Source organism: Limanda limanda, chromosome 2 (assembly GCF_963576545.1).
Source record: "Limanda limanda chromosome 2, fLimLim1.1, whole genome shotgun sequence".
NCBI lineage: Eukaryota > Metazoa > Chordata > Actinopteri > Pleuronectiformes > Pleuronectidae > Limanda > Limanda limanda.
In genome coordinates, this window is record NC_083637.1 from 25,323,463 (window position 1) to 25,348,105 (window position 24,643).

Here is a 24,643-nt window from a genome sequence, read left to right on the forward strand (position 1 = left end):
ACCTCAATGTACTCTGGTGGAACAGGAAGCTATAGTCGAAGTTATGTCCTACTTGTACATTTTATACATTTATAATTAGTCTTTTCATTTTTAAAAGTTTACTCAAAGCAACATCAGCTGCTGGCAGGGTTGCTGAATAAGGAGAACAAACTGTTTCAGCAGCAGATCCCATCAGTGTGGTTGCACAGATGTTAGGCATGACAGGAAACAGATAAGACTGAAAAAGTGGAATAATCATATTTAAATTACACAGTACCTCATCTAAAGACACTTTATAGAAACAGACTGCTTGACAGGACAATTGCCCATGCAAGAAAGCAGACCACCCTCCTGATCTAACAGCTTATTTTCTGCACGGCCTTTCAGGGGATAATCATAGTCATCTGTGTAAAGGGAGGCCAAGGATGACTCTGCAGAAAATCCCACAATCCTCAGAGGACATCCTGATCAACCCTCACGCACAACCAAAAGTACAGATCTATCAATACTTTTGGGTAACAAAGAAGTTTTCATAGGTTCATAGTTTACACTGAAAGCATGGTGTAGAGTAATTATCTGTAATACTTTACTACACCACTGTATGCAGTGTGGTACATTTATTAACCAGGCAATATATCCCCCTTCTCCACAAGGAACCATTTGATAGGAAAATAAAAAGAAATTCAGGTTACATGTACAAATCACATTAAATTGTTTTATTTACATCTCCTCAGTAAATTGAGGGTCGATTTCAAGTATCAACTTATAAAATTATAAAACTGTATAAACACATGAAAAGCATATTCAGACATTCATAAACTCCACAGTATATGAATATTAACATTCCTCTATGCAGTACATTCAGCAGAATACTTAAAATGATGCTTTTAATACTGGTGAAAAGCTGATGACAATGAGGTTGAGATAATATTCAGTCCCTTTTTTAAATATCACTCCTGCAGCCGTCTGCAGCGTGGTTAATACTGCCTACTTCTTTGTCGTTATGAGTTTCCTAATGGGAATATAATAACAGTAAGGAATGTTTACTTATTATAAGTAAACTGTACAAAGTTTATGATATTTTGTGCAAAATCACAGCATTAGCTAGCTTCCATTTGTAAGATCAGACGTTGAACCCGCTGATAAACTTTGATGGAGTACGATGGAGAAAGTTTGAATCCATAACACATTTCTTTTGTGGATCATCTGAGAAATGTCAAATTTAACATCGAACTGGTCGGTTCCACTATCCCAGCCACAGAGTGTGTTCTTTCCAACTCTGTCTTATTGTCTTTTCATGTCAAGTTCTTCATGTGTTCAATAACGTGGTGAGAACACACATCCACAGAGTATTAATATCAGTCCTCCTCTCCGCTCACACGTGGTTGACGTCCTTCTTGTCCGAGCTGGGGAAAGACGTGGGCTCCCAGCGGCCCAACATGCTGCTCCTCAGGCCCACTTGGCATTTAGCGATGAGGTAGATTTTGCGGAGGACGGTGCGGCGTAGCAGGATGTAGACCCAGGGGTCAAGGATCTGGTTCCACGTGGCCAGCCTCACCCCCATCACCATCAGGATTTTGTAGTTGGACAGGTTGTCCCCAATGGATCCCGTGTAGGAGTGGATCACGGACATCAGGCCAAAGATCTGCAGGCAAGAAAAACACGCTTGAAATTAATTTATGGTAAAAAATGAAAACGCTACCTAAGGAGTAATACTAGGAATCATTCAAACAAAACCTTTGCGGTGCTCGCAAACAACAAAAAAGTTGTCCCTGCTTAACTGTACAAGCAGGGTATTGATTTGGTCTGTGTGTGTAAGTGCAAAATATATCAAAAACGCATGGTCAGATTTTAACCAAATTTGGTGGGATTACTACTTGGTATCTCCAGATGATTAAGAATTTGAGCTGATGGGTCAATGGTCATGGTCATAGTTAACAATAATATGGTCCACAAAACACTTTTTTTTCAACATAACTGCAAATCGAAAAGGGCAAGAGAGACCTTCTAAATTGATGGTTGAGATTGCAAAAACAAATTGCAATCAACTCAGTTGCTATAGCAATAACGTATTAAGTTATAAAGTTAAAGGTTTTAAGTGTTTTGTGAATATCCTCCCCCCTGTCACGTCACAGCTGGGCATCAACTTCCTTGACCTGAAATACACTTGAAGTGAAGGTCTGGTTCAATTCAGGCCCATATGGACTGAAAAAAACACAACTCCTGCTATTACTTTATTCCAATGTGGTTTCAATACAATGTGATGGCTTGATAGAGAGAATTGATACCAAGTCCTCTGAGTATAAATACTGGATGTGCAGTTATAATAAATAAAAGTGTGAAATCTCAGAACTAATGAGGTGATATTTGTCACCATATACAACGGGCACCAAGAGGACTGTCCCTGTGTCCAGACGAAGATCTAATGGATCGCGTTTTGTTGGAATTGATCCCGGTGATGCTGAATAAGCATGTACAGTCGTCCATCAGTGACCCTCTCTTTCTGATGACTATGCACTGAAACCATTATTTGTGTTACTTATAGAAATTTCTATCATTATTACAGTCTTCCTTTTGAATTGCCATTTATTGCCTCAGCCTAATTTGTTTGTTAGTTTTGTGCAGAAACCACTCAATTGATTTCAATGAAGGTTTTGAAGGGTTGGGCCATGACCCAAAGAAGAACTCATTACGTGTTTGGGCGGATCCAGGATTTTTTCCTTTACTTTCTTTATCATTGCAATTGTTTTTTTCTACATTTGTATTTATTTCTCAGAGGATAATTCATGGATCTTGATGAAATAAATCAGGCATGATTATGAGGCTGACATTCATTAGTCTGTGCAATCAAAATTCAGATCTAGTGAATTAAAATGTGCTTTCATGAGGAGACTGTTGGCGGATGTACATGCACTCTACTGGGTGCCATTCTCGTTTGTGCTGTTTTGTTTATTGACGTTTTTTGTTGTTTCCAGTGGAAAGTCACGAGAAAAGTCATTGAGGAAATAAAGGAGCTGAAGGTGTCTAATTGTATTAAGTGGAGAAACAGAGACCTGTCACAGGGTGAAACACAGGTGTAAATATTAAATAACCCACTTGGACAGAGCCATTTTGAATATTATCAGAAACACCCGTGACTTTCCTACAATGACATGCCAAAATGTCTGCCGTGAAAAAAGGCCTGGGTCTCTCATTTCAATTCCACAAAGAGAAGGTACTAGGCCGTAAAAAAAAGAGCCTGTACATTCATGCAGGTGTTTTCAGTTACCCTCAGCTTTTTAAGAGCTCGATCTGCTTCGAGTCAGGTGGGGGTCAGCTGGAAAACACAAATACTGATAACACGCTATAATGCGGCAGGAGGTCAAGATTAAGTTGTTGAAACAAACAAAGTCGAAGCTGTGAGGGAGCTGTCAAACATGCCCAGTCCTGAGAGGAGCTCCACTCATGCAGGACCCACATTAGTGATGTGTTATTCATGCGGTGGCGAAATAATCTGGAAAAATGAGTCCAGACTGGAAAAATTCACGTGATCGCCATCTAAAGTCGGAGCAACTCGGAAAGTTGGTGAAACGTCTTGTAAACGAGTCACTGACATCATCCCTTATAAACCTATTAGCATCATTTTGCAATCAGCTCTAAATAGCTTTTAATGTGAACTTGTCAAATTCTGCACGTTTGTCACTTGTAATCAGTTTGCTCATCTCAGATTAGTGAGGCACGAATACCAGACTTTTTAGGCAACACAGAAGTTTTATGTCTGTCCTTTTCCTTTGCTCTTTGTTACCATGCCTTTATCAGAAAGAAGTGTCATGGTGTTGTTTAAACGCTCTAAAAACAATAACCCAGCATATTTTGTGGACAGCCTCCATGTGTTTTTTTCCACATTCTGACTTCAAAGGCACATGAACACACCAAAGTCAGAACAACAACTTCACAACTCCAGGAAATGGGAGCTTCTGGGAAGCATGTGCATGCACCGTTAGTGAACTGCTCCTATTTTCAGGACTCGAGGTAAAAAATTCTATTGATTTGAGGTTGCTTTCTAGAGCCAGATAAAAATGAAGCCTAGAAAGTAAATCACAAATGGACATATGGATCAATGAAAGTTGTTGAATTCCCACATTTTGTTCAAAAAGGGTTGAAGTTTTTAAAATAATTTTATAACCAAGAATGATAATAACACAAACATACTTCATGCCATTGTCTGAATGTGTCTCTGTTGCCGTCTCTTTCTGTATCATTCAACATAAACAACATATTCTTGTGCTGAGAAGAAAGAGACCACATAGTCTGCCGTCACTGTTGAAACACAGCAGGACAGATAAATGCTCACACATTCAAGCCTCTCTCTCTTTTGGTTCTACCGCAAGCGTCGATAAAGCTGCTAGTTCTAATCATATAATTTGTGGTGTAACAGGAATTAACCAAACTCTGCTGTGTTGGGTGGTTGGATTTGGGCCTGGGGAGTCATTAGAAGTAAGGGTATGACCGACTTCTATTTATCAGTTATTCTGTACTGGTGTGTGCACATTTAATATGACTGATCTTTTTGCTGTGACCTGGCCGTATGCCTCGCTGTCATTGTATTTCCTGATACTCACCAGCAGAGGGCTCCAGCAGATGCACGAGGTGACCATGATGCCAACCAGCTGCACCACCATCTCTATGTCGTGGGACTTGGCCGAGCGATGGGAGCCGGGCTGCCTCCTGAGCCGTGCGACCACCAGTGTCAGTCCACTGATGGTGTTACACACCAGCGCCACGGCGAGCGAGGTCAGGCCGAGTCCAGAGAACAGCACCACGAAGGCCACATCCACCTCCTCAGTGTCACTGAGCACTCTGATGAAACACCAGGTCCCTGGGTCCTGGTAGGCGTAAGAGCCCAGGTGAAAGCAGGGCAGCATGGCCACTAACAGAGCTGCCAGCCAGATGATAGACAGGCAGATCTTTGTTCGCGTTTTGGTGACCAGGGATGAGTGTAGCAAAGGCCTTGTGACCCCCAGGCAGCGCTCAGCAGCCATGGCACAGCCCATGAAGAGTGGGCACAGGCCAAAGAACACCATGCTGCCTCCCAAGAACTGGCACATGCCATCAGACGTGTCAAAGTCCTCTGGGCGCACACCTCCATGGAGATAGAGCCGCAGAACCAGGGCGCCAGGGATCACGTGGCCGACAAAATCTGTTACTACGAGTGAGGTGGCGAACAGGAGGAATGTGGCTTTGGAGCGCCGGCGCTGGAGGCAGTAGGCGTTCGCCAGGATGAACAGGGCCACAATGTTGGAGATGATGCCCAGTGTCATGGACAGTACGACGACAATGATGCCACTTGTGGTGGGCTGCACCAACGTGAAGTTCCCCTGCTGCGACAGCCCCTCCACGGCCACCCGGGCCTCCACCTTCCCTCCACTGTTATTGGAGAAGTGAGGGAGGAGCGGGGAGACTGAGGAGTTGTAGTGGCTCAGAGCTAACATCACTGATCTCTGAAGGTGCAGAGGTCCATAGTTAATCGAGGCTGCAAGACAAAAGGTACATCTGGTTTATGAACCGTATCGAAATCAAAATTCAACTGATTTGTGGGTATTCAAAACAGTAAAGGTTAGACATGTAGGTTAAAATTGAATTGTCTAACATCAAGAGGGTAGACAGAAGCCTTTGATGAGTGGGAAAAGGTTGTGAATCACATTCTACGGCCTTTACAGTCACCAAGTAAACACAAATTCACAGAATGAGGAGTTATCTTTTAGAAGGAAGTCCAGCCATTTTATGATAAGGAGCAGTGAATCTTTTTGTTGTTGAATCATCAACCTTATTAACAACCTATTATTATTTATAATTTTAAATCGTAAACTTTATAGATCAGAATAGAAGTCCTCTAACAAGCAGTAGTTCAAAACAGAAAGACCTGACTAGATGTTTATTCTTAAAATTATCTTCTAAAATTCCACTTGAACTTGACCCTAACAATCAGCTGAAGCAAACATTTTGAAGCAACCACAGAATCATTGAGAAGATGCGTCAATCACCACAACTGCCATGAGGCAGAACAGTTTGTCATTACTCAGGTTTTGTTTTTAACACCGGCTATAAACAGTCTTCACAACAAAACACTATCTAAAGGCAGATTTGTTTTTTTCTACAATCAAGTAGATATGAATATTTGTTCTAACATGAAGAATCCTCACATCTGCTTTTCTTGTCTAAACTGACCTTACAGTCAGTTCTAGTGTTCAGATTTATTCAGGAGTGAATTGTGATTTTTCTTTTTCAAATTTATGTTTATTGAATGTTAAACACACACATTTGATAGTTTTTATAACATTTCCTCCTAATTTACAACCCCCCCTTCAGCTTTACTTTCATTCATGCACCTTTTTAAACTCGGCAGTCGCCCTACCCATAGCCCCATCCTGATTCTGTTGACAGCACATTATAATCCAAGGAAGGTGTTTTTTACAAGCCTTACTTACCCAGTAATAACAGAAAAATTTATTTATAAAATTAAAGTAAAACCACAGAAGAAACTTTCAAACAAACAGAAGCTATCTTTGCTTGTATATAAAAAATATCAGCTTCTGATAATGTTTTGGAAATAGTTTACATTGAGTCTAGTGTGATGCAGAAAATAGCTGTTTTTATGTTGGTTCTGCCGATTACAGAAAAAAATCAATAGTGCTTTTTCCTTTACAAATTCTAATGAAGCAGTTTATCCATTGTGGAAATAGATTTGCAGCTGTTTGCAGAATTTATATGCTGGTGGTTTTTTTTACAGTGTGCAATAAACAATAAACAGGCAAATAAAGATAAATAAAACTGGATAAATGTTGTTTCAGAGTTACTGGGGTTAGGGTTAAAGATGCAGTTTAGTCTTTAAAGTTGTAGTTCTTAGAAATAAAGTCAAATTTATCCATTACATTCATTATGAAGTTAAGAGTTAAAGCTCACCCCTGCATAGCTGTGATATCCTCCTCGGTCCAGCTGAACATCCAAACAGAGGGTTTTTCCTTGAGTCACAGAAATCCAGAGATCCTCTCAGCACAAACAGTCCACACACACATGAGAAAATGTCTCGGTGTTTGGATCAGAAATCATATTCCCCTCTGGTAAAGTGCAGCAGATCGACGTCCTGTGTGGGATAGGATCCATGTGTGAGTGTGTCCGGCTGCTGCATGGTGTCTCCGGGCTTGTACAGGAGTGAAAGGATCCCCACTGACACTGAAACACAGACGCACGTTTTTTTATAACACGTCTTTCCGCCGCCTTCAGGCTGTGAGGGCGTCTCTGCTGCTGCTGCCTCATCTGCCCCCCCCTCTCTCCCCCTCTGTGTCGCTGCCTGGTGTTTACATTACAGTGTACAATCACTGAGCACTATACCTAATAATACTCACTTTATATGTGTCACCTACACTTCCAGGAAATTATCTCAAACGTTATATTAATAATATTAACACAGAGCTAATATTCACAGAGCTGCTTGCATTGACCGACACGGCTGCAGATATCACAGGCACAACTTTGCCTTTGATGTCACCACATTGTTTGGAGTCAAGCACTCGCTAATGAAACTGTTTTACAAGATGGGACTCTACATATGACTTCTGCTTGTTGTAGCCTGTAATGGATCTGTGGTGAAGATGTTTTGTCTCGTGAAGCCTGGATCCATGTGAACAGATTCAGTTTCACAGCCGAGATTAAATGTTTTTTCCCTCACTATTTAACACTGTGCTCAAAATAACCTGGAGGTATCAGTTTACGGAAGGATCCAGCAGTCTTTATCAGGCTGCCACTTTCCTATTCTCTGTATACGTGACCTCAGTGCATGGGGACTAGGTCAGACACTGAACTCAAAATATTTGATTCAATTATCTAAAAAGTTTGGTTTGCCCTTATGTTTTTGATTTTTTTGAAAAAACAAACAGCTACAAGTTCTGGAAACTCATTGGGATCAGTATGGAGAAGTGATATTCATCATCATGAAAGATCCAGATGTTTCTCAAGGACTCTGATATTAGTCCTGAGGGTTTTTGCAGCTGCATTATGGAAAACATGTCAATTTTTCTCCCTGCTGATTGACAGTCTGAGAGGGAAAACCACGGCGAGGCATAATGTATCTCTGATTTTGGTTTCTTTTGCCACATACTGGGGACAGGTGTTCATGTTTGTTTTATTTTTAAGAGGACCTGGCAGCCCAGCTGGACACATACTTGCACAAGTTGTGGTTTGGAAACGGGGGAAAAAGCAACATCCCAATATTGGCTGGGGGTTCACAGGAGGCAGAGTGGAGGTATAGGCACTGACACGCAAATTGGTTTACAAAACTTAGAAAGAAAGGCAGCTGGAGGGAAGGTTTCACTGCCTGGCAACTCGACTCTGCATGAGTGTCTTTTGAAGATAAATTGTACGATTTCACAACATGTTAAAATATCAAAAATGTCTATTAGGGAAGTATTCATTTGTAAAATTGCAAAGGGCATCTGTTGTAGGTTAAAGGAGTGAGGTCTGCAAAAAGCATTTGACAGCAGCAGACGGTGAGCTGGGGTTCACCAAACACTGAGTGAAAACACACCTGGTGTGACACATAACCACTTTCAGGAGCTTTGACTCTCGACGAAACAAGAGTCCAAAGCCATGCTCACATAATGGCTGCTTAGGCATAGTGGTGCATTGAGGTCAATGCTGTTGTCTGCATGCTTGTCACAATCTAAACATGCTGATGTCGGGCTGATGTTAGCTCAAGCTACTCTGCTCTTGACAAAAAGGGAGTGCCTTTAGTTTTGCAGGTACTAATGTTGCCCAGCTGTTGTCTCCAGAGGAAAAGTCAGGGGGGCCACTGAAGAAGTTTATCTTCTGAAAATCTTTAAAAAATAATAAATAAAGCCGATCTAACCTGCAGCTGCAAAAATATTTCAGCGCAAACCCAAACTCTGGGGCCACCTTGGTAGCGGAGGTATTTAAGGTTCTAACCATGAACCACCTGGCTTCTGTTCGTCTGATGACCCTTTTCTTGTTCTTCCCTCTTTTTCTCTCTCTCTCCTTCTTTCTCTTCCTCACCTCATTTGACTGCTCACACTCTGGGAAACTCATAAAATGTGAAGGCAAAAAAAAAGCCTCTCAGTAATAAAGGTTTAAAATGCCACAAAGGTCTTTCAAACTAAACAAAATAGTCGACCTGGAGGTGCTAGGGGAAGAGTAAAAAGAGTTTAAGTAAGTGGGATTTAATCCTATGGGGATAATGAATGTCTGCAACACAGCATGGAAGTCCATTTGGAACTGTCAATATATTTTAGTCAGGACCAATATAAAGAACTGAGAGATAGAAAAAACATCCATAGAATCATGCTAAGAGTGTTAGCATGATTCAAAAACAGAATCGGTAAAAATACTTTTCTGGAGGCCAGTTTACCAGAACCTCCATCAAGGGATGAACAATCATACATGTGATACAAAAATAGGCTGTGGTCTGACCACCTAAATTATTTATTACTTCCACCAATAAGTTATAATTGCTGTTCGTCCGACTGCAGGAATACACAAAAATCACTGAAACGATTTTCTTGAAACTTGGTGGAAGGGTGGGGGTCTGGTCCAAGGAAGAACCCATTTGGAGCAGATTCAATTAAGGGGGCGGATCCAGGAGTTTAAAAAGAAATAGACCTTTATGACAAAAGTCAGGCACATTTAAAGTGATAATATCTATGAACAACTTGAATTTAGTGGGGATCTGAATAATGATCTATATTCAGTCACTTCACAGTAACAACCTTTCTTCAATATGAGAGAGAAATTCTGCCTGTGCTACAACAGTTTGCAGAGAATTTCTATGTACTTGGTTTGTGTATCTGATCTTACATGTTTATGCAATACAGTGGCAAATCAAGCAGCGGTGTTAGCTCCCAGAGGACCCTTTTAGTTTCATCAGTTTATTTGTCTGATTGTTATTTAGCAGGATTATGAAAAACTACCTAACCAATTTCCAGGAAATGTTGTGGAGGGGTGGAGCATTATATAAATAACCTAGCCCTGGCATTAACATTATGTGCTCTCCAAGTGCCCTTCTTATCAGTAAAAAAACATAGTTAACAAATCAGCACAACCTCTTTGGAAGACGTTGCAAGCAGCAAAAGTGAGACACAAAAACAGCTTCCTGTGAATTTATGCACATCCGAGCAGACTTAAGGTCAATTTATGCCTCTCCGTTTCTTCTATTACGGACAGATAAGACCGCCCTATCCGTCGTGAAACGCCCTCTCCGAATGCTTCGTACAGCTTTTCGTACACGTCTGATTTTTCTAACTATCCGTCTTCATGTTGGAGACCCGACGGACCGCTCTTGGCTGTGATTGGTCCGCGAACGACATCATTTCCGTATGACGTCATTTCCGTATTTCCGGACCTCAAACTTCCTGTTTACTTCCTGTTTACTTCCATGTAGCATCAAACCCAAACACAACTATGATTCTACGATTAATGTGACGTGTGTGTTAAGCCAGCGGAGTTGTCCGGCTGACGGTGGCTCGTTCGAGCACTGAGGGCATGTGTGCACGGTCACAGACGGTTATAACGAGCTTTCAAAACGGCGCTAGCAGGCTAGGCTAGCGGGCTAGGCTAGCCACCATGCTAACTGCGGTGGTAACAGTGCAAGAACCCGCCGTCACGACTTTAATTCCACTTCTATCATGACACTGTTTCTATAATACCGTCAGGTTAGAAGCAAACACTGGATAGTAGTAGTTAGTGTCGGGAGTCCCTGCTGACTGTGTGTGGAAGCTGGGGGGAGCTAGGTCCGTGTAGCTTCTAGCTACATGTAGCCTCAAGCAGATTCAAGCTGTGGAATCAGCAACACAGTTCGGAAACAAGACCCGGGAACCGCTGCGCTAAGAAACGATTACATCAGCATTTTGACCCGCTGGGTGTCACTTTATTTAGTTCTGTTAGTTGCCATGGTTCAGTGTGTGGGACGCAAGCTAACATGTCAACAGAGACACGTGGACTTCTTCTTCCCAAATGGGGTAGGCTTCTCTGAGCTCGTCTTCCGTTGCGCCACCTATGGGTTTGGCAGTGAATTTTTTCCGGACGTAGACTGACGGAGAAGTAAAAATCAAAAAGAGTCTTTGCCCCCTGCTGAGAACTCTCCGAGAAACGGACACGTAGTAGTATATAAGAGCCTTTACGCCAACAAAAGCAAATCAGCATAGAAATGAGCTTGTTTTTTTATTTTAAAAGCTTCATACATGTTATCAGAATATAAAAACAGGCACATTTCAGTATCTGTTGCTCTTTGACCAGAGAGCCAATTATTCAGTCGGTTCCCAGTGCCCACGTGGAGTCCTATGTGCAACAATCAAGTGTTTGGCCACCACGTGTGTTAATCCTCTCTCTCTGAAGGGAGACTTTTTTCCCTCATCAATTGCTCTCACAAATGGTGCCATTTGGCCTCTGCAGACCACTGGCTCTTCCAATATCAAGTCTGGGGTTTATGGGTTCGAGGTTCTTCTACACCCTTCCCCTCTCACCGACCACAGAGTGAAAAAAAACAACCCGCTGACTGCATACCTGATGATCTTAGGAGCCCTCTGAGATGGAAGAGCCCTTCGGCCTGGAAAAGTTTACAGTGAGATATCTATCTTTTCTCGAGATTGCAAATGTAACATTGAAGGAGGAGCGTCAGAGGTTTTCGTGTTGCATGTGCACGCAAGTATTCTGACTTGCTTCGAGAATCCCCCACCACAACTGTTCAACAGTTCCTCTCATCGGCCATTTTGCCAAAACTTTCTGCAGAGCACATGCCTGTATGTCAGAGAGATTGAGTATTTCTTTACATGTGAGAAGCTTTGAAGCAGAGAGGAGTTTTGGTTTGCCAGTCACTATAATCTCCACTATCTGAAATATGACCCTTTTTATGACTGCAAGCAAACTCAGTCCTGGGACAGTAGTTTTCACAACTGCAATGTGTTACTTTCAATAAAACAAAATGACATCATATGATTGCTTGCAGTGTGGCAAGGGTAACCACGGGGTCATTGGCTTGTGCATTCCTCACTGTCATTTTAGGGAAATGCTGGCTATTACCAGTGGAAAGCCACACACTATCAGTCTGGGCGCCTTAGGAACTACTGGCCAAAACTGAAACAGTGGAATGCTCGCATAAGAATATTCATCAGCGTGTAGAGGAGACAAACAAGCTGTCAAAGACAGAAACAAATTCAACTACTTTTCCCTGATGAAATGCAAACTCTCCTCGGAGTGCAAATTGTTTAAAAACTGCTGTCTGGCAGCAGCCCAGAGGTCATTTCTAATATTTAGTTACTGTTTCGCACACTGTGCTGGTTGGTGGGAGGGTGTGCTCACTGTGCCAAGAGAAATAACTCAATCATAATACAGTGAAATCCACAAATACTCACAGTTGTCGTTCATTCCAGGCAACGCAAGTGGCTGATTTTTCCTGTCTCCAGACAGGAACCCATTAAAAAGTACTCATTTTAATCTGTGTTCTTTGGATAGTTACCCAAGAGAAAAATCGAGTCGCAGTACTTCCTTAAAAAGTATTAAATCTGTCACATCCACTTGAACAATAATGTAAGATATACATGTTCGTGACATATACAATCAAAGCAAGCAGTTTGTGAGAGATGCATGTACTGTAGTGACAACAATATGGATTTTTTTTTCTTCAATTTCTTAATTCAAGAGCATGTTCTTTCAGTTTGAGAGCAGGATTTATTGATTTCACGTTCATATTTTGTAAGGCCTGCAGTCTCACTCTAGCACCTGCTTGTGCTTAGATTTGGTCTGCTTGTACCCAAACTGGGCACTTGCACTCAGATATGTTGTTGCTTTGACAGATGTCCTGCGCTCCAGCTTCAGCTCTTCCCCTCATTGTGCTTCTGTGCGTGCATGACACGTCTCTCGGAGGCTGTCAAGATTCCCCAGCAAATATAATGTCAGGTGTAGTAAAGTTCACAGATTGAGTACAAGCAGAGCAAATCCAAGTGTGTAGTGTAAGCGCAAGGGTTTTGAGTGAAAGCATTATAAAAATCTGAACGTGAAATCAAGAAGACCACGCTCTTGAACGAAGATTAAAAAAAAAAAACACACACCAAAGGCTCCTATACATTTAGTTTTTGGATGGACAGATACAAATTGGCAGGAAGATTTACTCGATCTCAACTCGCTGTCCTGTGTTGACACCATAGACTATATTTAAGAGGTTGACACATGCCGGTGAATATTTATTTGAGCATTTGAGTGTTTATACGGTTAAGCATCAGTAGTTTGATCTGTTCAGCGTCTCTTTCCAACACAACACAGACTAACCCCCCACTGATCTGACATGATGTGAAAAACCACAAAAAGGCCTCCATGTAAAGTTACATATGGATGTCTCACGCTCAAGGTCCGTGAGTACCTTGGAATTATTCTGAGTCTGTGTTTCATTTCGACCTTGCAGAAGTTTATCCAGACCAAATATTTTTTCTTGCAGTGTTAAAGAAACTCCTGCTTTTGCTGCACTTTGGGCTTTGAATGGTTGTGCTTTCTCCAAACTACATCATTTAGCAACATAATCAGAAATACTTGTTGGGGAAACCTAGAAGTTTTCCTTGAGTCTGTCCTCATCAGAAGGTCAAAATTTCCCTTATCCAGCAAAATATCTCAACATCTAATTGGCAGTCTGACACAGATTTTTGTGCGGGCACCAAGGAGCCTGTCAGATGGTTGACAGGCACCTTTCCGATGTCAGAACCGGGCGCTGTGTCCGACAGTTTCCTTCAACTCTGAAAATCTGACATTCACACCCAGCCCATGCTTTTATTGGCCTTCAGAGTGTAGGTGATGTGGAAGATTTTGAATGTCTTCCAGGAGAGACTGTCCAAAATGGGTGCATCTTACTGTACGAACCCACAGTGCAGCCCTAACCTTAGTGAATCATTAACGTTACCACCATGAAGCTGACATTGTAAGGTTGGTCTTGTCCAACAGCTGGATGCATTGAGAAGAAACAAACAAGATGAAGATACCATTTTGGTGGCCAGACGAGCTCTTCCCGCAGAAAATGGAAACTGTAATGCACCATTCTCAGGCTATTTACATCCCTCTGTTTAAATAGCTGTGCTAACACATGGTTGCAGTCATATAATATGTAAATGGAGATGGGCGATGAACCTCAAATGGCTCAGTAATCACAAATGTTGGCCAATTTCTTCACAACAAATCAAAGTTAATTAGGTTTCTGCCCAAAGAAATTTGTTCTGGAGGACAACTTTTTCCCTTTATTATAAATCTATCACTATGCAGATTCGACCGCCTGTCCTTAAAGTGTAAGTGTGTGTCTGTCAGGCTTTAATAATAGTAGTAAATTCCTACATGGCCTGTACCTACACCAGACCGAATCACAACCCAGATTTTAAATCCTCATTTTGGCCACATGCACGTGTCTAGGTAACGATACCCATAACTCTGGTGGAAACAGAATTTGTTAGCCTACAGCTAGCTAGTAGTTACGTCAAACTCGAGTCGACATGACAACAAAATGCCTACAGCCAAACTTAATGAAGTGACTGGCGACATGCAGGACACGTTGGAAAGTAAAGTGATGCTCCGTGTAACCTCATGTCAAACCCATCAGCCGACAGTGTGGGCGTCCTTGGCCCCAGCGGTGGGGAGACATCTGATTACAAGTTTGGGGCTTGAGTATATTAAATTATAAATTCTCACTAACAATAAAAAAACCTGTTCTCATCGTCAACTTACATATGTACTTATGTTGTTGTTTTAAGTATCTGTTCTTCAGGAAAAAATTAAGCGATATACTCAACCCTACCAATGGCTGGACCTTCTGCTCCTGTAAAGTAAAACAGGAGAGTAAAGACAGAGACTTCCTGTAGCTCCCAGCATCTGTCTACAGGCCTGATTAGTTGATGATGCCTTTATATGTTGGGAAAAATAAGCTTTCTGACTAAGCAATATGTCAAATGCTGGCAAGGCCAACATGATGAGCCTGTAAAATTAATGATCTGTGTCAAGGTTTAATTTATGAGCTGTTGGCAGGAGAGGAGACAGAAGAAGGCAAAGAGCAGTCCAGTTAGGACAGTGAAAGAAATAAGTGTCATGAAATTTTCAATGTAAAAAGAAAGAGAGATGGAGAAAAAGAACATTACCGTGACTGGGACACCAGCCTGGCTATTAGAGCCATCCAAGCACTCACATATGTATGCTGTTTTAGCACTTAGTAATCCTTACCTGGAATTTGCCAAGTACAGGCACCGTCTTTACTGCTTTCCCATACAATTTTTTTTATTCCTCCATTCACTTTTCCTGTCACAAAGCATCTTTCAAAATGTCCTCAAACGCCACTTATTCATTTGACAGCTCCATTTCCAATAAATTACACCAAAGCTCTGTGTGCTACTGATTTTCCAGAAATGAGAATATGCCCCTCATAACTTAGAAAAGTAAAGCACGTTTGGGTGCTAAAATTCAAGGAAAAATATAACTTCATCCTTTAAAAATTCACGGTTAGTGATATTTCATAGCTGTTATAACCAAGCTCCCTGGACTCCAATTTAGTTCATGCGTTATATTCGCTGAGTTCACGGCAAGAACACTGTGACCTTTCTCTGAAGGACAGAGAAGAGGGTTATGTATTCCCTTTTACCGTTAGCTTGCAATTAAATGTCATGGTGTAAATTCATCAGCGTAAAAAACATGCAGATGCCAAGAAATACATCAAGCACAGGGTCAGGATCACCTTTTTCTACCAAACGCAGTTCTGAGAAGTGAAATTCTCAAAACCTCTTTGCTGTTGTCTCTGCAAACTGTGTAACTGTGACATTTCTGTGGCTTTTTTGTCATAAATCTTATTTCACAGTAAAAACCCATGACAGGTTTCCATATCAGTGTTTAATGGTCTACATCAGAGCAAATTCTCCCTGCACGGCCTCGGCCAAACTAAACCTGTGTTTAGTCAGTATCTGAATGAATCTGTGAGGGGACTGGCTGCTTCCAGCTGCCTTGGCTGATGTGCTGCACTTATCCTGGACAAAGACAGAGAATTTAATGCAAGAGCGGCAATGACAAACATAAATCCTGAGTAGAGGGACATACCTTCTGTTTGTGCGGCTTTATATATGTTATTTTCATAAATCCGTTGTAGCCAGAGAAGACAAATCTACATCTTCATCTGCGTCCTCTATGCACGAAGCTTAGCCAGAGAAATGAGCAGAAACTTTGCAGGGAGACTCAACATATCTGGACAAGTGAGCGGTCTGATGTATGACAACGGCGCCCTCCATCATTCCACATGGGGCCGAGCGCTCGGTCGCTTTGTTGATGTGTGCGGTAATAAAAGTGAAGGCCTCGCCTCCGTGTAGTGATTGATGAGAGGTCCTGTCAGTGTGAATAAAAATGGGGAAGTGGTAATTGAAGTGGGTGTGCAGCAGTGCAAGATTTAAGAACCACAGCCTGCTAATCAAGTCAGCAGGGATGGTATTAATAGGAGACAACTCATCATCCGCACCCACACACAAACAGACAATTACTGCATCGCATTCCCAGTGGCACACATTAACCTTTTACCTGGACCAGAGTAAGCAATGTATCAGAAACAGTGGGCCTATAAAAACGTCACATTTAAAAGGCCAACTGTACTATTAACTTGTTTTTTTACTTAGTATTTGCAATAACAATGCAACAAGTTTAACTGGATTTGAATTGATTCAGCTGTATCTCAATGTAAAAGAATATTTTTTGGTTAAAATGTTTGTTGGTACCACTCGTGCTTGTACAATAAGTATGAGGCTACAGTCGGCATCTGCCTTAGCTTAGCACGAAGACTGAAAACAGGGGGAATCAGCTAGCGTCATTGGTTGTGTACAAAACAGAATTTGCAGAAGAGCGCCTCCAAAGCAAAATGTTAATTTTTAGGTAAGTTAGTAAGTTTAGTTAGCTTATTTTTTAAAACTCTTGGACATATCATTTTTAATGCCCCCTTTGTTTTGTAACATACGTACTATTCGTTGTTGGCTTGAGTTGAAGCCTGATACTAAAACAATTGTTGGCACCATTATCTATTTTGAATCCTTGGATATCATTGGCCGAAAGGATCCACCCATCGAAGCCTTTGTTTATCTGGAATGGAAAAATGTACAGTATTTGTCGGCCACATTTGAAGGAGCATTCAAAATGAGACAGTCTCGTCGTGCCGCTGTCTCGCAGTTAGTTGTTAAATGCAACCTCTGAAGGATGCAGCCCCTGCATTGAGGCACAACTTCTGTCTTCATTTGGGGGTCAAAGGTGAACTGCTCCAGGGAATCGTGATCAGGTGAGGCCACACAGTTTTGTTTTTGAGCTTGTTTTTGAATTATTCTTGAGAGCATCTGGTCTATAGAGCATTGACACACAGACCGAAGATCTCTTGTTTTGCACCCCTACTTGTTGGGAAAGACTTCAGATTCCTCAAGTGGCTTTTAGTTTTTTGGCTGACCCTATAATCGGCATGAAGCTCTATTTAACAAAGACAAACTGAATTGAGCCTGAAACTATGAAACCATTAGCTGGTCCATTTGTGGTCATGAGCCATGCCAGGAAATGAAACAAGGACTAACCAGTCTGCTTTCTTCTTATTCTCTGTTTCTGTCTTTTAACTCATAAACCTGGAAATAAAGTTGTGCAGAAGTGCTTCCTGATTATTAGCCCAGCAGTGTATGTTCTCACACATGGTAATTTTAAATTGTCAGAACCAAAGTGTGAAAAATAAAAAAGCAATTTTCCTTTTCATTTTTCTGTTGTTGTTTTTTCTTCTTTCCTTATTATTTCTGTTGACATTGTGATGGAAATACAGATACACATACAAATCCATTTGTATACCAAACCATCACCTTTTAAACAAAACATTTACTGCAGGGCCTTTTTAAACAAACTGTTTCCAGTTCAGAACAAGTTAGACTGAAGATGTTGAGGTCTTGACCACTGCCGGTGGAGAGATACAAATAACTGGTTTGGAGACAGGAAGATTGGTATTGATCAGCAATTATCTTGAGAAACAGATGTACCAAAGATATTTAATATACGAATAATAATAGCCGCAGTTACAGTAGAGAGCTAGTTGGGATTTCGGAGCCATCCGTCTCTTCAGCCCCGCTACATCTCTTGGTTTAGTTTCCATTTCATCATCAGTCTCACTGTCATGATGAAATGTCAGTGGCAGAGGCCTGTGGCTGGAGGCAGTGAATCAATAAGATTCTTCTGGACTCAAGTGCTGTTGTGGCAGCACTCATCATTGATCAAAATGGCCTTTTTTCATTTGACGTAGAGAAAACAAACGCTTAACAGTAAAAATCTAGAAAACCTTCCTCGTATATTCAAGATTAAATGCTCCTGAGTGGTTAGTCCGTCTGGGAAAAGGTTTGGACACTTGCTTCCTGTTACCATTTGTCTTCAGGCTGAGCGATTATGCAGGGATGAGTGTGCGGCCCTGTGTGAGAGATTTAGTGCCGGCTGGCCGTCCACAGATGTGACGCTACGTGAGACGGAGTTCTGCACACGGACAGATAACTCACACTCTCCTGACCTTGAAACTTGTGCTGCTATGACTGCTCACAACTTGCTCAGCATTGTTCTCCCTGAGGTACATGCTGTACTGTGGTGACACAGCGAAAGCACTGAGCCAGCTCACCGACTCCAGTGATGCTGCTGATAGTGATCATGCTGTGTTTACCTCCAGTCTGACCTTCCCTCTACACTCTACTCACAGAGGGAGGTCTTTCTCTCTCTACTTGCTGATTTGACAGAGGGGCTCAGAACTATAGTAACAAGCCTGACACGTTTCATTTGTGAAAATAGCCAATCTGTTGCATTAATCCAAAAAAATATTATTATTTAACCCCCTTACATCATGTATCATATGTAGGCTCTCTAGTGAGTAATACTTTTTTTACGACACACTTTAACACTATTGCGCAGACGTAAAATAATTTATAAAATATTGATCATAAATCATTTTTGTTGGCAAATGTGCAAATTATTCACAGGCTGCTTTAAAAATGTTCTAAATGTGCTTAAATGGCGTGTAAAAAATACGGTGCTATAAAGTTATGATACATATCCTTGACTCAGAGGCTCCAGGACCTCTGGTTTGCTCATTTGTCAAGAGATGTGGAGAAGAATTTATGATTGGATACATAACTCATACACAGATTTAATTAAAAATTAAGTTACTTATTAGGAAATATAAAGTAAACACAAATAAACTTCTGATACATTCATGGAAGATGCCTTACAACCGTGTTATCTCATCAGTCATTCTAAATGTGTGTTTACACCAGTAACAGAGACACACACACACACACACACACACACACACACACACACACACACACACACACACACACACACACACACAAACACACACACACACACACACACACACATTCATGTACTATTCTATTCTTGTACTTTCTATCTCTGGATTCTGTAGCCATCACAAGTAAATGACAAACACTAATCCTTACCCTGACCCTAAAAACTCTAAAAGCCATATGTCCTCACTCAAACACACACACACACACACACACACACACACACACACACACACACACACACACACACACACACACACAAACAGGGTTGTAGTTTTTTGCCAGAGTTCATTCTGCCCGTTTAGTCTAATGCAAGTGAGACTTCTTATGAGACACCTCCTCAGACTACATCAGCAGTCAGAGCCATGTTTCCACGGTAACAGTCGGGGACACCTGCTGACCAGTGACAAAAGCCTCATTGTTGAAGCCTCAGTGAGAAGGAAACCCGTTTTTAGTTTAGTGGGCGCAGGTACTTATATTGGAAATACACAGCATGAGGACAGACTGTACTGAGCACATCATTGTACTGAGTTTTTTTTTAAATTTCCAGTATAATATCCTTTTAGCGGTTGAATTTTCCAAAAGTCAAACATTTTCATATGGAGTTTAGGGGTCTGGAAGGTTTGACTAATGACCCAGAAGTCATAGTAAATTTGCCCGACTTAAAGATCAAGAACCGTATAAAAACAGTTCCATGCTGTGTATGATTTCAGACTTCCATCTTCCATCCAATTAATAGTTTGATCTAAGCCATAGTCAAAGTCTATCTTTATGAATCCAGCTCCTGCTGTTCCAGGACTCTGGGACCGGCGCCCACTTTGCCCAGACAGTAATCCCGTTTAAGTGAAACCCCAAAAACAGACATCATCCTCCCTGAGATTCATTCATACAAAGCCTTTATCAGAGCACAGGGTTTATTAATGCTGTCTCATAATGTATTAATGACACAGTGGTTATATCTGTTTAATAGCCTTGATATACTGTAAAGATTAAAACCCCAGTCGTATTGGCATGGCTTCAGAGTCGTGGAGCTTTTAGTGTAGTTAATCAAAATCATCTGCAGTGTGAAGGCAGGACATGACATCATTCACAAACGAACTCATGCCAAACTGATCATTTGGACTTTAAAGAAACGTGAAATCACCACTCTCTCTCAGCATGGAGGTTCGACTAAACATCTTGCGAGGGCATCATTTATCGCATTTGGTAGTAATAGTGTTTCCACACCACAGCTGCTGCACCAAGGAGCCAGTTTCCTTCCTCTGCTCCGGATGAGACTGTTTTGGCCTCAAAGGAACCTGTTGAGGCTTCGTTCAGGAACAAACACTCGTCGCAGAGTGACATCTACGGTTCAAAGTGAAGTCAGTGGATCGGAGGCAAACGTGGTCTGAAGTGTGATGTGAGGACCGCATGCTGAACTTTGACACAGAAATGTGTTTACTCCAAATGACTGTCTTGCCATCCATCATGTTAGCAGCCAAACATGCTGCACCACCCTGGCTCACAAGGCCCATCACTGGAATGCACAACAAAGGAAAAAAAAAATAATAATACAATCCGTATGATAAAAGGAGCCAACAGGAGAGACTTCATTAAATTAAACCACATGGTTTGGTGTTTCCGTAAACTATTTTGGAGTAGGAACATTGTCTCATGCAGGGGATTAGCACTGATGAGTCATAACCTGTGATTAGACTATGCTTCATTGAAGGTGTTGACTCTAAATGCCAACGTACATCTTGGTTTGCACATAATCCTGTGTTACTGTCATCTGTTGTTTATGAAGATCGGAAAGACCAAACAACAACTACGTCCTTTTCAATTTCTAAAGAACTAAATATGTTTATGATAAAAAGGCTTCACAAACACACACACTTACACACACACATACAAATACACACACACACACACACTTACACACACACACACACACACACTATCCTTGGTAGGACTTTGCATTGACTTCCATTCATTATATTCAGCCTAACCCAAAGCATTATCCAGAACCGCAACTATGAAAAAATCATGCCGAAACCTAACTTTAACCAAACCACAATTCACATCTTACACCGCATGAACTCGGAAAAGTAGTTTAGCCTCATTAGGGCAATGCTTTGGTCCCCATGAGATCTACTGGTCCCCACAAGGTCAGTGTTATTACTGGAAAAAGGTCCTATAAGGGTAATAAAAAAGTACACACACACTCAGTCAAATATATTCCTTCACACAAAGACACATATACATCCAATGACTCTTTGGTGTGGCTGGAAGAGCATTTGTTCCATTCCTTTGTCTGATGGAGACGGTGATGTAGATTTGTTGGGGTGTAATGTTCACTCTGTAAAACGGCTGCCAGTTCCGTGTAGGTGGCCTGAAGCCGCCTCGGCCAAATTACTATAATACATGGATGGAAAAATATAAGAATGTGTACATTTGTGTGTGTGAGTATATACATGAGTACGTTACGTGCAAGGGTGAAAGGAAAATATCTCCCTCTGTTTCTGTAAATCGTTAACTTATTTAATGTACCTGCATTTTTTTAAGTAATACGTTTGGAGTTTGGAAAATACCCAGATGTACTTTCTTGCTGAGATGAGATGGGAAGATTGATACCACTCTCATGTGTTTCTATTAAATGTGAAGATACAGCCAGCAGCCTTTTAGCGAGTATATGTCATAAGGTTCGCTGAACATGTCTTCATAAGGACATTGTTTTTGTCTTCGTAAAAATGATCTAATATTTAAGTTCCTTGGTTCAACCAAAGACATAGAGTCTATGAGCGGGTCGCAGGCGGTTCAGACATGTCTGTAATAACAGCAGGAGGCAGGTTTCAGACAGCAGAGATTACGGTCAACAAATTGGAAAAAGGACTTTATAGAGGAACCCTGATGAACTCTATGTAGACAAAGCATGAGACAAATAATTGCCACACGAGTAAACTTTCCTCACAAACTAATCACTGTTGGCGTTGTGAAAAGCGCGAGGGTTTAAGTTTCTGATAGTAGCTGCCACAGAGGATGCCGATTTGACTTTGAACATATCGGAAAGGAAACCGCAGGAATACACTTATTTTTTTCAGAAAGCCCGATGAAGGAAAGAAAGGTCGCACTGAGTCACAGAAGCTGGCGGAACAAAGGCTAGCTTGTATTGTCATGCCCTCGGCTCTCTGTGGCTCAGTACATAAATCTTCCATGAAACCACAGCGTATGGCTTTTATACATCCATCTTTGTCCGGATAAACAAAATATAACATGCTGTAGGCAGCAGTTTCCAGATCACTTTCAGTCCTCGGATAGTCCTTATGCTAATTAAGTCGAAGTAACTAACTGTGCTAGCGGCTCAATAAGCTCTGATTTACAGAGACTGGTATCAATCTTCTCGTAAAACTAACAAATAAAAGTTGGTGTATTTCCTAGAGAGTCTGAGAGCATTTTTAAAATAAAAAAATACCTGTTGTACATCTTTACATGTGAAATTACACCCGTTGCATAACGAAAATATCCCTGTTCTTCCTTGTGCAACAGAAACTCAACAGATGTGATCGGGCCAGATGTGGATCCACTTGCAATGAAAGATGAGTCAGCGGAGAAAAGAGGAATGATTTGACTTTATGCACTTTATTTTACAATGACAATTTAATCCAAGTGAAGGACGCGGTATTGACTCCTGCCCTTTTGTCTTTCTCATGATGGAAAACTCAAAACATGTGGCTCGGTGAAATTTCAAAGCAGGAACGCTCCAGCGGGGCATTTCAGGCATATGTATGTTTTACCACTAAGTTACAAGATGTCAGTGTGCCCTCGCATCCTCACACACTAAACCTAAACCACATGTTTGGCACACAACGCTTCTCACCACAACCAGGGTCTGAGCCAGTAACTGCTACGTCCATGTAAGGGTAGTACAAGTCACATTTTATGTGGTTAAGAAGTTGTTTCAGCTAAGCTTAGTTCTGCAGTGTATGTAACTCAAGATTTAATCTGCAGCCAAGTACCCATCCAAAGTTCCCATAGAAATACAGTATTTGAGTGGATGCAAAAAAAAAAAATGTAAATCAAGGTCCAGTAGTTGTTCAAAACACATATTAGTGATCCAGACTTCAAACCATCTGGAAGAAATAACAGGCAACTTAGTTGTTCCTAAAAGATCTGGGAAAGTTTTGAGATTTTTCTCGAGATTTCACGCACTTTAGGCAAGTGTCAGTAATAAATACATGTTATAATGGATAGTTCAAGCACAGTCGCAAAGGTCTTAAATTCTAAAAGTCTGGCTTTGGCGTTTCTTGGTTCATAGACCCTGATGGGGGATAAATGATGTATCAGGTGGCTGTTCGTGTCTCTGCAGCCATGTGTGTTTTTATATGGTCACATGCTCCGGACCAAGTGCTCTGTCTGCGTGTGTTGTCACTCGGCAGCATTTCAAAAGAAAAATGCAGCAATTTATTGTAACTCAGTCTCAGATTGCGTTTCCCTGTCACAGTAGATATTCTGTTGAAAAACATGGGGACACGTAATGCTGGTTTAATTACCTCCGCCAACGAGGTTATGTTTTCGTCTGGGTTTTTTGTTTTTGTTTGTCTGTCTGTTATTACGCAGAATTACGCAATCACTACAGGATGGATTGTCATGGCACTGGGTGGAATGATGTGGTCTGGGTCAGGGAAAAAGTAATTTAAAAGTTTACACTGATCTGTATCAGCGGGTAAATCCAGGAAATGTATTGTCACTTTCTTTAACATTGCGAGAGAGTTTATTTGCAACATTTTCATTGATTTCTCAAAGAATAGTTAATGGATCTTTATGAATAAAACAGGCAGTTTTCTGTCTGTTTAAGTCTGTTATATAGGGGTTAGACAAAAACTAATGGACAGATTAACTTGAAACTCTCTGGAATGATGTGGTATGGTCAGGGAAGAACCAAATACATGTTGGTGCAGATCCACATCCAGGGACGGGTCAGAGAATTTTTTGACACTTTTCTCTAAAACTGAAAATGTCATAATATTTAGAGAATAATTAATGGATCTTGATGAACATAATCAGACATTTTTGGGGACTGATGGTGAAGATCCAAATAGAAATCAGGCTCTTTCCCACTGTTTTCCAGGACACTCAACACAAAATCGAAAACAGATTTTTGAATCTGTCTATTGTAAACTTCACATGTAGGATTAATGAGGGTTATTCCAAACAACCGTCGAGCAGGCGTCTCTTCAGATTCAGCCCACGTGAGCGGTTTCATGGTGGCAGCTCTCACAAACACAAACCTGGAAATACAGAGAGCCCATTTTTCACCACGAACATAATTACATTGA

The 24,643-nt window shown here is 41.2% G+C and overlaps 1 protein-coding gene across 1 annotated transcript; it reads right to left on the reverse strand.

Moving 5' to 3' along the window:
- Positions 1–804: 804 nt before the first annotated feature.
- On the reverse strand, positions 805–5,468 carry ptger1a (prostaglandin E receptor 1a (subtype EP1)). Its single transcript, XM_061094745.1, has 2 exons — positions 4,581–5,468; positions 805–1,624 (listed from the first exon to the last, which is right to left on the reverse strand). Exons 1-2 carry the CDS (start codon positions 5,448–5,450, stop codon positions 1,355–1,357), a joined length of 1,140 nt encoding a protein of 379 aa, XP_060950728.1. The 5' UTR covers positions 5,451–5,468; the 3' UTR covers positions 805–1,354.
- Positions 5,469–24,643: the final 19,175 nt, after the last annotated feature.